At 39.4% G+C, this 13,937-nt stretch overlaps 2 protein-coding genes and 1 pseudogene across 2 annotated transcripts; 2 read left to right on the top strand and 1 right to left on the bottom strand.

Annotated features, from left to right (window-relative positions):
• Window positions 1-618: 618 nt before the first annotated feature.
• On the top strand, window positions 619-1,416 carry LOC131227604 (RING-H2 finger protein ATL22-like). The gene has a single exon (XM_058223411.1). The coding sequence runs from the start codon at window positions 619-621 to the stop codon at window positions 1,414-1,416; it is 798 nt and encodes a 265-aa protein (XP_058079394.1).
• Window positions 662-12,723, top strand: LOC131237606 (rust resistance kinase Lr10-like). The gene is made up of 3 exons (XM_058235470.1): window positions 662-1,402; window positions 10,600-10,647; window positions 11,524-12,723. The coding sequence occupies exons 2-3, from the start codon at window positions 10,614-10,616 to the stop codon at window positions 12,612-12,614; spliced, it is 1,125 nt and encodes a 374-aa protein (XP_058091453.1). The 5' UTR covers window positions 662-1,402; window positions 10,600-10,613; the 3' UTR covers window positions 12,615-12,723.
• A 146-nt stretch (window positions 12,724-12,869) lies between these two features.
• On the bottom strand, window positions 12,870-13,677 carry LOC131227574 (LEAF RUST 10 DISEASE-RESISTANCE LOCUS RECEPTOR-LIKE PROTEIN KINASE-like 1.1; annotated as a pseudogene).
• Between the last annotated feature and the right edge of the window lie 260 nt (window positions 13,678-13,937).

The raw sequence follows: 13,937 nt of genomic DNA, 5'->3' as shown, positions 1-13,937 counted from the left end.
CAACGGTGGATGTCATTTTCTCCACTGTTTTCTATAGTGGGGTCCATTACAGATTTTTATCTGTCTCATTATTTGACTAATATCCTACAATGATCTCTCCAAATAGATAGACCGTGTGGATATAACACATTCATCATGGTGGACCCACGTAACTTAGTGACGTCACTTCAGCAGGATCTCCCTACTCAACCTGTCGGTATGGCAGTATCTAATCCGCGTCCCTTTTTAAGGCATGATCCAAAACATGAAACAGATCCAAATCCTTGGTGCACTACAGTACAGGAAACACGGGTGATTGAATACTCACCATTAAAAACTTTGAGGGGCTACGGGAATGTTTATTTGCCATCCAATCTGTTGATGAAGTAAAAAAGACTTGGATGAAGGGACCACGCAAATATTATTTTGATATAAAAATTTTGTGGCCCTAAAATGTTTTAAATGGTTAATCACCACTGTTTCCTACGGTGTGGTGCACCTGAGAATTGGATCTACTTTGTTTTTGGAGAGTCAACCTAAAACGGATGGACGGTGTGGATTTAAGACACATACATCACGGTGGGCGCCACAGTCAGGGTTCCTCCCACCGAGCACGCGCCTGATTGAAACGGCGAGAGGATGGTTTTACTTTCACTTTTTGTATCAAAAGGAGAAACAGAGCTCACTGATCTGTTTTATGGCAACTCCTTTCAGTTATATATCTCCCTCTTCCTTCTCTCTTATTTTCTTTTCTACTCACCCAGTCAAGAATATCATCGCCGTGCACCATGCAAGTCTTTTAGTTGCGGAGTTGTTCCAAAAATCGAATTTCCCTTCAACAACATCACCCATCCTGAATGCGGGATACAACCAGTCGAATGCAATGACAATGGGATACTGAAGATCCAATTCGAGGAGCGAGGGAGACCATATATCGTGAAAAGCATTTCATATGAATCAAGGACGGTTGTAATTCAAGATGATGAACTCGCCCGTGAATCGCAACCCAAATTATGCAATTGCCTTCGCAATTTCACCGTACCCACCTCTCATTTCCTGTCTTTTAAGCTTACAACTCCTAACTACACCTTCCTCAATTGCAAGCCTCATCAATATAATTCCTCTGAAGATTTCCATAATGAGTTCTTCAAATACACGGGTTGCAAGGACTCTGTTCTCTATTTCCGGCCAGAGAATCAGACGGCTCCTCCTCAACATCCTAGCAACTGTTCACTCATTACATTTCCTGCGTCTGAATGGTTGGTGGACCCTTATAGATCGAAGGTGGACCTAGTGTCTCTGTTGGCTGCCGGTTTCTCACTTCGATGGAATCTCACACACGAGTGCCACAAATGTTATGAAGAAAAAGGAGGGCTTTGCGGGTGGAACCATACCACTGGAAACTTCATTTGCTCGAATTCCGGTAACCAGAGTTAGAAATCCAATTTACCGTTTTTTTCCCGGTTTTTGAAGCAATGATCAAAGAAAATAAAAATTCTTACTTCTTATTTTTGAACCATGATTTTCTGCAAGGAAAATTAGCATATCTGTGTTAAGACTCTAATACAATCTTGATAGCATTTTCTGCCTGTCTGTCATGTAAACTACCCCTTCTGTCAAGGACGCGGATTTCCTGCCAAAGCCTTTTGCGGAAAGTTCCTGCGTTGGGATGTTAGTGGGCCCACCATGATGTTTCTGAAAAATCCACCCCGTCCATCCGTTTTTCCAGATCATTTTAGCTGATGAGACTGAAAATCAGGTGAATCCAAAACTCAATTGGGCCTCACAAGAGGGAACAGTGGAGATTTAGCAACCACCATTTAAACATTCGTATAGCCACAAAAGTTTCGTATCAGGCTAAGCGTTTTGTGTTTTCACGTCATCGCAGTGGGAATGAACCTATAAACGGTTTGGATGGCAAATAAACATCAAGGTGGAGCCAGGAAGGTTTCAACAGTAGAAAACTCTTTCTCCAGTTTTCCTTCTTTTATGGCCGCCTTGAGTCGTGTATCTATCTGATTTTTGGTCTCATGTCCTAAAATAATCTGAAAAAACAGATGAACGGGTAGATTTTTCAAGAACATCATGGTGGACCCCAACTACATCCCCGTGCAGGAACTTCCTGCGGAAGTCTTTCCCCGGAAATCCGGGTGCCAAAGCCTTCGGCGCTGGAGGGCGGATTAGCTACTGACAGGTTCAGTAGCGAGACTGGCTACGGAAGTGACGTCAGCAAGTTCCTTACTCCTTACCATGATGTATGTTTTGCATCCACACCTACCATTCATATGGAGATATCATTTTAAGGCAGAATCCAGAGAACGAGTTAAATCCAGAGCTCCAGCGAACCCAACACCGAAAACAGTGGGACAGTGACACCCACCATTAAAAACCTCTAAACGCTAACAAGAGCTTTAGATCAAGCTGATATTTGTGTTTTCCAATATTTCATGTCTTTTTTAACTTTTGAACAGGTTGGATTTCAAATAAACATTATGATGGGCCTTAGGATAGACCATGGAAATTACTCTCCCCACTGTTTTCTTTGGTGGGGTCCACTAAAGATTTTTATTTCGCCTCAATCTTTGGTTCATACCCTAAAATGATATCTAAAAATGGATGGACTGTGGATATAACACATACATCATAGTGGGGCCCACTGAACTTGGTGACGTCACTTCAGTAGCGTACTCGCTACTCAACCTGTCGGTATCTAATCCGTGTCCTCCGCGCCGCGGGAAACGGATTGGCTCCTCCCCTTGCCAACAGCCCGGTGGCTGGTGGACCGTGCTCTGTGGGCCTCACCTTTATGTATGTGTTTCATCCATTCCGTTCATCTATATTTAAAGATCATTTTAGGGCTCGAACCCAGAAATTATAGGGATATATTTCTCAGGTGGACCACACCACTGGAAAATAATAGCAATTGGATATCCACCATTAAAATCCTTCTGAGGCCCACTGTACTGTTTATTTGACATCCAATATGTTGATTAGGCCATAAAAGCCTAGATGAAGGGAAAAAAGCAAAAATCATCTTCATCCAAAACTTTTATGGCCCCCAAAAAGTTTTTAATGGTTGACACTCATTCAACACTGTTTCCTGTAATGTGGTCCAGTTGATATTGGGATGTACATCATTTTTGGTTTCATATCATAAAATGATCTGGAAAAATAGATGGACGGCATGGATGAAACACATACATCATGGTGGGTCTCACAGAGCACCGACCACCAGCCATTGGCCAGTGGCAGGGGGAGTAGCCAATCCGTTTCCCGCGCTGCGATGCTAGGTGGGGCCACCATGATGCTAGTTGGAGCCCATCAATGGATTAGCCTGTCCATGGGAGGCAAAAAAATACTTTATGTAAAGTTAAAGGTTAAGTACTTGAAGGAGAAATCAGTACGGCAAAAAGCGGTAGAAAGAGGAGAAATGTGGAGGAATCTTCTCTTTTATGATGAAAGAGACGGTGGGCCATTAGCCGCCATCTTCCATGCAGCTTTAATCAAGAAGATGATAGCTAACTAGAATCACATCTCTATCAATTGTACCTACTTGTTCGCGAGACAAGGTGGTCCGTTTAGCGGGCACACTGAGAATGAGTTTTGGCCTGAAAATTCAGTTGTTCAAATCTAACATGTGTTTTATATAGAAAAATTCTCATGGAAAAAAAAAAAAAACATGGCACAAAGTGACTAACAATCAACTATCAAAGTAATATTACAAGATAATGATGGACTTACCAATCTGAACAACCGCAAAAACCTTCTTGAAAACTCTAAAAATATTGTTAAACCATTAGGAACGTCTTAGAGAATCCTAACCTTATCCTAATCCCGATTACACCTAATATATATACTACCACAACTGGAATAGGAAACAAACAATGTACTTACACAATTCCCCGCGCCTTCGATGGCATCGATACTCATTGAGGACCAGTCAATGACATCGAAGAATTTTCGATACCATTGAGTTACAACCTCCAATAACTGTCCAATAATTAACTAGGATTTTTTTTTTAATATAGATTTTTTTATGAGATCGAGCATCTTTCGATGGCATCAACAACTGGAAGATGGAATCAAGTAGTCTTTCGATGACATCAATAGACTTTATTACATATATATTTAAGACATTAGAAAACGATCTCCACGATGTATTTCATATTCATGCATCCTTTACTAAGCCCAAAGAAGTTGTATATAACTTGAATTTTTTTCTAACACACTCACACACACCACACAATCACGCTGTAGTGGAATTTATGGGTACTCGAACCCTCAACCAGGTATTGAAACTCCTGAGAGTCTACCATTGGAGTAAGAGTAAAGACTTACATATAACTTGAATTTCTCTGTAGGAATCACCTTCATAAGCATGTCAATCAGGTTCACTCTTGTGTGGATCTTCTTTATAGTCACACCTTCTTTTTCAAGCATCTATTGGATAAATAAACAACAAATATCAATATATTTAGTACATAAGTGTTAAACATGGTTCTTCACCAAATTAATCGTGCTTTCGTTGTTACAATTAACTAGCACATATCCCTGTTGAAACCTCAACTGATTTATCATTCCCTTCAACCAAACACCTTCTTTGAATGCTTCTGTCACTGTTATATACTTAACTTCAGTTGTGAAAGTGTCATCGTAGACTATAGCTTTGACATTTAATTAATCACTTCACCCGCTAACACAAACTAATAATCAAAAGTTGACCTTCTATTATCCACACTGCCTACATAACCGAATCAATATATCCTATCAACTTGTCGCATGACTTTTCAAATGTTAAGACATAGTCAAATATACTTCGAATATACCAAAATAACCATTTCATTGCCTCCCAATGTTGCTTGCCAGGGTTAGCTATATATCTGTTAACAACACCCACTACATGCGAAATACCTGGTCTCATAGAAACCACGACATACATTAAACTGCTAACAACGTTCAAATAGAATACATAAGACATCACTTGCTTTTCTTCATCCATAGAAGGACATTGTTCATAAGAAAGTTTAAAATGAGCAACATATGGCGTGTTAGTTGGTTTCACCTTGTCCATACTGAACTTAACCAATACCTTCTCAAAGTAGTCTATCTATAATAATTGTAGTATGCTTCTCTGTCTGTCTGTATGAATATCTATATCGAGAATCTTCTTTGCATCCCCGATATCTTTCATTTCAAATGTTACTGACAACTGAGCCTTTGACGTATCGATCTCAGACATGTTATGGTTGGCGATAAACATATCATTTACGTACAATACCATTACAATGAACTACCCATTATCCAATATCTTGAAATGGAAACAATTATCATATACTCACTCCTGGTTAACCTCTTACTCATCATAAAAGTATCAAATCTTTTGTACCACTACCTAGGCGATTGTTTCAGGTCATATAACAACCCCCTCAACCTGCAAACTTTATTCTCATCCCCTTTCACTTTGAATCATTTTAGTTACTTCATGTAAATCTGCTCCTCCAACTCCCCATGTAAGAAAACAGTCATTACATTCATCCGTTCCAATTTCCATGTTGTATTGGGCAAGCAACACTAATACAAATATGATAGATACCTGCTTGATAATAGGTGAAAAAATCTCACTGAAATCGACACACTCTTTCTACACATACACTTTTGCGACCAATTTTGCTTTGTATCTTACTTCTTTTTGAAGATTCACTTGCACCCGATCGTTTTAAGCCCTATTGGAAGCTCCTCCAGCTCACTTGTCTCATTCTTATGTAAAGAGTTTATCTCGTCATGCATGACTGTTATCCACTTCTCAGCATCAGAACCATCTAATGTTTCCTATAATGAAGACAGATCCCTCTCATCTATAATGAGAGGGAATGCAACATTCAAGTCATCCCTATATTTGACTGGCAATTTACAATTTCTTGGCGAATTTCTTCTAAGAGTGGTTGCTCCACTTGCTCCTATACCTATGTCTACGGCTTAGCTTCAAACCGTGTCTCCCTTTTCAATTTCAACATCGATCACTATCAATTTTCTTTAGTTCCTTGCTTTCGTCCTTTCAGAACAATGAATCCTCATCAAATCTAATGTTGCATCTCAGAGTAATTTTTTGAGTGACCTGATCATATAATCTGTACCCTTTCACGCCATCATCATAACCTACAAATGTAAGTGTCTTCGCTCTTTGGTCTATCTTATATCTCTCAACTGACAATATATGAGAATAAGCATCACAACTAAATACACGTAACTTTGAGTAGTTAACATCATAATCGCTTCACACTTCTTAAGGAATTTTATAGTTTATCGGCTTATACGAGGACCTATTCACCAGCTAACAAATTGTATTCACGGCTTCGGTCTACAACTTATTGCCTAACCCAGCATCACTCATCATACTTCAGGCTCTCTCCAAAAGAGTCTGATTCATACGTTATACTATACCATTCTGTTAAGGTTTGTGCATTATTGTATTATGCCTTATAATCCCCTCATCTTTACAAAATTAATTCAATTCTTTTGAAGTGAATTCACTTCCATTGTCTATCCTTAGAACCTTCGGTTTTCTGCCATGTCTGCTTCTCAACAATTGCCTTCCACATCTTAAATGTGGTAAATATATCAAATTTATTTTTCAGAAAATAAATCCACACATTATAAGAGTAATTATCTATGAATGAGACAAAATGGATAACTCTCCAATGGAAATAATGGGCGACAAGCCCCATACATCTAAATACACATACTTGAGTACTTCTTTATATATATGCTTTTGAGTCTTAAAAATTAGGCGAGATTGTTTACCACATATATAATGTTCACATATATGAAAATCAATGCTGTTAAAAACAGGAATCAAATTACAATTAGAAAGTACCTTCATGCCACGCTTGCTCATGTGGCCTAAATGAGTATGCCAAAAATGTGTCGATGTGAACTCAGTTACAGACGTTGTATCTCCACTTGATACGGTATTTCCGATCAACTTGTAAAGATTTCTATTCTATTGCGTTTTCATCACTACGAGAGCCCCTTTGAAAGCTTTAAGGACCTAATCAAAACCAGTGAACTTTAATCAAAGTGTCTCTAGTGCCCTAAGAGAAATAAGATTCTTCTTAAGGTTAGAGACGTGTCTCACATCCGTCAGCATATGTTTCACCCCATCGAACATCTTGATGCACGCTGAACCGATACCAATCACCTTACATGTAATGTCATTGCCCATAAAAACTTATTCACCATCGTTCTTGTTGTAACTGGTGAACTAATTTCTGGGAGAAGTCATGTGGTACGAGGCTCCTGAATCCAAAATTCAATCATTACTAAGGTAACCATATTTGGATGTGGTCAAGACATTACCATCATCCACTCCTATCTAGATTTCACTATATTGGCCTCTTTCGTCGGATTATCAAACTTTTCTCCCTTCCGAGCCTTAGGATTCTGACAATCCTTCTTCATGTGTCATGTCATCACACAATTCTAATACTTTATCTTACCCATTCATTTTGATTTGGAGCGCGATCGAGAATTACCATTTTCTCACTTAGAATTTTTTCCCCTAGCAACTAATGCATCTATAGAGATACCCTTACTATTGTATTTCTTTTTTTCTTTTTTTTTATAGCTTTTTCTCATGAAGGGATGAGATGATAGTTTGAACATCGATGTCATCCCTATCATGGATCAGCGTGTCTACTAGATTCTAGAAAGATGGTCGATGCGAATTCAAGAGAATCAATGCTTGATCTTCCTCTTCGATCTTAACCTCCATATTTGTCAGTTTATAGAGCAATTCACTGAAAGTGCCCATGTATTTGTTGATATCAGATCCCTCTGTCAACTTAAGATTTTAGAATTGTTTATTAAGATATATACAACTGCTTAAGGATTTCTTCATGTATACTTTCAAGTTTCGTCTATACTCATGCAACAATCTTTTGATACAGGACATTATACAAAACATTGTCCACTAGACACAATTGGATTGAGGTTGTAGCCCTCTCATTAAGTTCATCCCACTCTTCATCATTCATAGATGCAAGACGCATCGCCTTGCCAAGTAGAGTATGTTGTAATCCTTGTTGAACTAAAAGGTAGATCTGTTTCATACTTCACGTTAGATCCTTTCGTTAACACATTTCAGATTAGAACTCAAAACCCCAATGTTTGCTCTAATACCACTTGTAGGAGGTCACGCAAAAGCAAACCCATATTCAAACTAATAAGGCGAAATTTAATGAAAGAAAAACACATAGAGAACACACAAGTTTTACGTAGAAAAACCCTCACGGGAAAAAACTATAGCATAAAACAACTAACAATCCACTATGAAAGCAATATTATAAGATATTGAAGGATTTATTGATTCGAACAATCCCAAAAACCTCCTTGAAAACCCTAGCAATGCTCTCAAACCCTTAGGAACATCTTAAAGAACCCCAACCTTTCCCTATTCATGATTACACCCTGTATATATATGACCACAACTGGAATAGTAAACAGATCATGCACTTATGCAGTTCTTTGCGTGCCTTCGATGAGACCTTTAATGACATCGATACCCATTAAGGACCAGTCGATGACATCGAAGAACCTTCGATGTCATCAAGTAGCAACATCCAAAATTGTCCAACCTTTCTAGGCTCCACTATATGCAATCTAAATTGTTTATAAAGTGGTCCAAATGCTCATAAACTCCTTACCATGGAAATGAATGGAAAGAATAAAAATATCAGGGTGATTCAAAGCTTTTACAGCCCCAAGCATGTTTCAATTGTGGGTGTACTATCTCCACTATTTTATGTTGTATAGCCCACTTGAGCTTTGGATCTATCTCATTTTTGGCTTCATATCATAAAATGATTTGAAAAAACATCTGAGCAGTGTGGATTTCTCACAAACACCATAGTGGGCCCCACATTGTTTAACCCATCCGAATTCCTCCTCTTGTCAAAACACTGGGTCATATAAAAGGCAGCCTGGGGTAATTTCATCCTAATTTTTTTTTTTTTTAAAAGGTGTAGGTGACTAGGTAGGATATTTGTTTAATCTTGCTATATATTTGGGGCATTTAGGAATACAACAATGCTAATTTGGTCAAAATCCCTTAAATAAAGAAGTCACTCCGTGCTACAGATTCTTTCACTCTCCTCTCCTTGTTCCTCCTCTCTCTCCTCGTTGCTCTTCCCTTACCTCTACAAGGACCACCCACTCCCAACCCATCTTGTCCTCCGTCCTTCTGTGGGGAGCTAAACGACGTCGGATTCCCCTTTTCAAACGCCACCTATCCTGAATGCTGGTTCGATGGCATCAATTGCCACGACGACATGAAACCAACTATAAAATTTGAGGATGGGGAAGGTCGTATGTCGTAAAAAAGATCTTGTATAATGAAAACAGGATTGTTATTCAAGACAAGGGATTCTACAATCATCCGCAGTCCCACTTCTGCAATTTCCTCTACAAATTTACACTGCCCACCTCTCCTTTCCTTTCCTTTCATCTTAAGATTCCTAACTCCACATTTGTCAATTGCAAGGGCGATCATCAGCCTCTCTTCAATCATTCCTGTAAGGGTGTATATAATTACACAGGTTGTGAAGACCGCATTCTCTACTATTGGCAAGAGGGTCTACCACCTCTTCAACACCGTGACTGTTTGGTCACTCAGTTTCCAATGTTTCTTCTATGGTTCGCCGACCCAAATGATCAGCTCGACCTCTTTACTCGATTGGATTCCGGTTTCCATCTTCAATGGACTCTAACCAAAGAATGCGCTGAATGTTACATGAAGAGGCCGTTTGTCGACACAATTCTACCGGGAACTTCATTTGCAAACACCCAACTAATCCCCTTGGTAATAAAAAAATAATAATAATTTTTTTTTTAAAAAAAAAAAAAAAAAAAAAAACCAACAACAACAACAACAACAACAACAAAAAACACTGCTTTACCTTGTCAGTGTTTTGCAGCTACCGATTGAAGGAGTTGAACATAAGAGTAGGCTTGCTTTTCTTTCTCCACACCACTTTCCGTTATGTTTAGATCTCCAGCAAATGGTGGGGTTTAGGTCTAGAACCGATGGTTCAATTGAAAGGATGGATTATTGGAACATGCGTGTACAATCTCCACATTGTGAACCTCATCACGTGCCTGTGTCTCACATGTGTTTGGAAAAGCTGGTCCCACCCTGTAATAGCTCTGCCCTAAAACTGGGCTTCTTTGCTCTCTGCTAACCGCATAAACAAACGTACCAATAAATGGATCCCCTTTTAGCCATCGTTTGGTTCATGCAATGTGACCCACAAATAGAGTGGACCAGCCTGATTTTTTGGACATGGTCATCAACACATTGGCCAACTTGCTGGATGGATCATACATATTACATGTATGCCATGCTGATACATGTTGAGGAACAGAGCTTCAATGAGTAAATGTCCTTTGCATAATCTCTAATACAAATTGGGAGTTGTTTAGTAGTTATATTGGTGTCGATTGATTCATTTTTCTTTTATGGGCAAGAAACCAAATATTGCAGTGTAAGAAAATGGGCGTTATTGGTATTATTACATTAAAATGATTTTATGTTTTATTAATCTTCTCTATAATATGATTTTCCAGGTAGAAATGGAAGCATGGATAAGAAGAAGATCATTGCCATTGCCATAGGTATCATACAATCGCCCTGCCTTCTTTTTTTGGTTCTCTGTTTCTTCTCCGGGAGGCTAAGTCATTACAATCCTTCATCTCTAATCTTTTAGAGAAAATAAATCATACTCAGAGTCTGTTTCAACCCAAGTTCTCCCAAAGAAGAAGTTTGGCCTCCATCCCACCTGCAAAATGAAGTAAACATGCTTATAATTTGAGACGAGAGAATCAACCATTATTTATAATCCAATGTCTGCAATTTCTTTTACAATTTGACAGTGTCCCCCTCTCCTTTCCTACCCTTTCATCTTTAAACTCTTATCCACAACTTTTTCTACTGTGAACACAATAATCAGTTCAATTATCCAAATTTTAGTTTGTATAATTAGACACATTGGGAATGTTATGGAAAAACACCTGCACATGATCGATACGGGCAAAGCAAAACCACAAAAGAAAAAAAAAAGAAGGATGAAACAAAAAACAAAAGATGCGGTACAGATTTATGTGGTTCGTTTGTATGTTTGTATGTTTTATTAGTTGTAAGGGATTTACAGGTAGCTCATTTACCAGTGATGTGTTAAAAGGATTTATAGGTAACTCACAAGTGCCTGTAAGTTTTATCATTGTAAAGGTTTAGAGGTAACTCAAACTTTTAAGTGCATTTGAAATCATGAGAAAAGGAAGTCATTTCACTTACCTCTAAGTCACACCTGAAACTCACTTTCAGATGTAACATGATTACAACTTAGTTACAGGGTGTGTGTGCGCGCTATCGTGCTAACCAAAAATGAAAAACTTAGTTACGGGCATCCACATGGCCCATTAGCTTGATTGAATTTCCATCATGTAGCTCTTTCTGTCTGATTTCTTCTCCTTTTTTAGGTATATCCACAGGAGCAGGTTGTTTCGTTCTAGCAGCTGGCTTTCTTTTCTTGCTCATTCGAACCAACTCTTCTGGTTGGTCAAGAGGAAATTGGAAGAAGAAAACCAACAATGCAGGTGATGGTCGTGATGTTGAAGAGTTCTTAGAAATCTATGGATCCTTGGCTCTGAGAAGATACACCTATTCAGATCTCAAGAAGATTACCAACTCTTTCAAAGATAGTTTAGGCCAAGGGGGGTATGGTGGTGTGTTCAAAGGGATGCTACAGGATGGCCGTCTTGTGGCTGTGAAGGTCCTGAATGAATCCAAGGGTAATGGAGAAGATTTCATTAACGAGGTCTCTAGCATTGGTAGGACTTACCATGTGAATATCGTCTCTCTCCTGGGTGTCTGTTCAGAAGGGTCTAAAAGAGCACTCATCTATGAGTTCATGCCAAATGGATCTCTAGAAAAATTCATCTACACTGATAAACCAGGACAATCACATCCCTTGGGGTGGGAAAAACTCTACCAAATTGCAATAGGTGTAGCTCGAGGACTAGAGTACTTGCACCGTGGTTGCAACACACGCATTCTACATTTCGACATAAAACCGCATAACATTCTTCTAGATCAAGATTTCTGTCCCAAGATCTCAGATTTTGGACTAGCGAAGCTGTGCCCCACACAAAACAGTACTGTATCTATGTTGGGTACCAGGGGGACCTTTGGGTTTATTGCCCCTGAAGTATATTGTAGAAACATTGGAGGTGTCTCCCACAAGTCAGATGTTTATAGCTATGGTATGATGGTACTGGAAATGGTTGGAGGAAGAAAGAACATCGATCCGCTAGTGGAGAACACCAGCGAGGTATATTTCCCTCACTGGATATACAAACGTCTCACTACATACAGGCATCTTGATGAACACAGATATCTAGGTTTGCAAGGAACTGTGACAAAAGTCGAAGAAGAAACAGCAAGGAAGATGATCTTAGTTGGTTTGTGGTGCATCCAAACCAACCCGACTGATCGGCCTTCAATGAGTAGGGTGGTGGAGATGCTGGAAGGAAGCCTTGATGGCTTGCCAATGCCACCCCAGCCATTTCTTTCTTCTTCATGATCTCAACAAGTTCTACTAAGATTTCAATATCATAAGAGAATTTCTTTCACAATTGTTTCTGAATGAAATTATGGATTTGAAGATAACAAAAGACTTGCATACATTCTAGCATGATCCATTAGTCACTAGCATTAGATGTGGTAGACAAACTGATCCATGTGTCAGTCACAGCATCCGACGAAAGGGATGCAGTTTTATTCAATGATGCAATGTCGACGGCAGGTGTCCACCCTCTCCACCTTAGAATCCTTGCACTCAATTTCTCTCAACCCCTCCATTGTAAGGCCTCATCTCCTTATCATCTTGCAAACACCTAAATGCCAACTCAGCCACCAATACAATCATTCTCCTTTCCGCATTGTCCGATTCGAACTGTAGAATGGAGTCCACCAACTCATCCAATCCTCCATTGTTTATCTTGTTAACCACCATATTAGCCAAATTAATATAATCAGGATGGCTAGTGATGTCCGAGGCCCACTTCAATGATATAAGCTCAATCAAGACCACTTCAAAGCTATACACATCACTCTTGTTAGTAAGTTGGTAGCACCGATGATACTCGGGGTCCACATAGCCAGGCGTCCCTTGTGGTCAGTCGACACATGTGACATGCCCGTCGGAAACAAACGTGACATGCCAAAGTTGGCAAGTTTTACTCGGAAATCATTGTCAAGGAGAAATTTCTTGGTCTTGACGTCCTTGTGTATGATTTTGATGGCATGGAGGTAAGCAAGTGCATCAACAGTGGCAATGGCAGCACACATACATGTGGCCCATGTGAAAGCCCCAGTTTTTTAACAGTCACCATGGAGATGATCTGCGACTGTCCCCTGCGGATGAATTCATAGACAAGGAGAGGCTCACGACTGTGGTGTGAGGTGCAGCCATATAATGTGACCAGATTTTGATGGCGCAATGGAGAGAGGATATTGATTTCGTTCATGAATTGGTCCATGCTCTTGTAGTTGTTCTCATAAAATCGCTTTACTGTGACAAAACGCCAGTCACGAAGCTTCCCTGCAGAAAAGAAGTAAATTTCCAGTAAATTAACTATGGTCATCAATGGCCCATGCTAGCTTATTTGCCTAGGGATATACTGTAATCGTCCAGAATAGTCATGCAAATTTAGGCCACCGGGCAAATCCTGGGCCTTATTTCAGCCCCAAAAGATAAAATCCGATCAAACCCAAGCCCAAATAAGCTTGAATTGGCTTGCCTTGCACGCATCTAGGCCATGTGCAGGACAATGTCATTCGCACCAAATAAGTGTATTTCTGGCACCAAATAATATATGATGTTAAAGCCCTCAATGTTATTTAT

Source organism: Magnolia sinica, chromosome 2, assembly GCF_029962835.1.
Source record: "Magnolia sinica isolate HGM2019 chromosome 2, MsV1, whole genome shotgun sequence".
In the NCBI taxonomy this organism is placed as follows: Eukaryota; Viridiplantae; Streptophyta; class Magnoliopsida; order Magnoliales; family Magnoliaceae; genus Magnolia; species Magnolia sinica.
The sequence above is the reverse complement of the archived record's forward strand: the minus strand, read 5'-3'. Positions and strand labels throughout refer to the sequence as shown.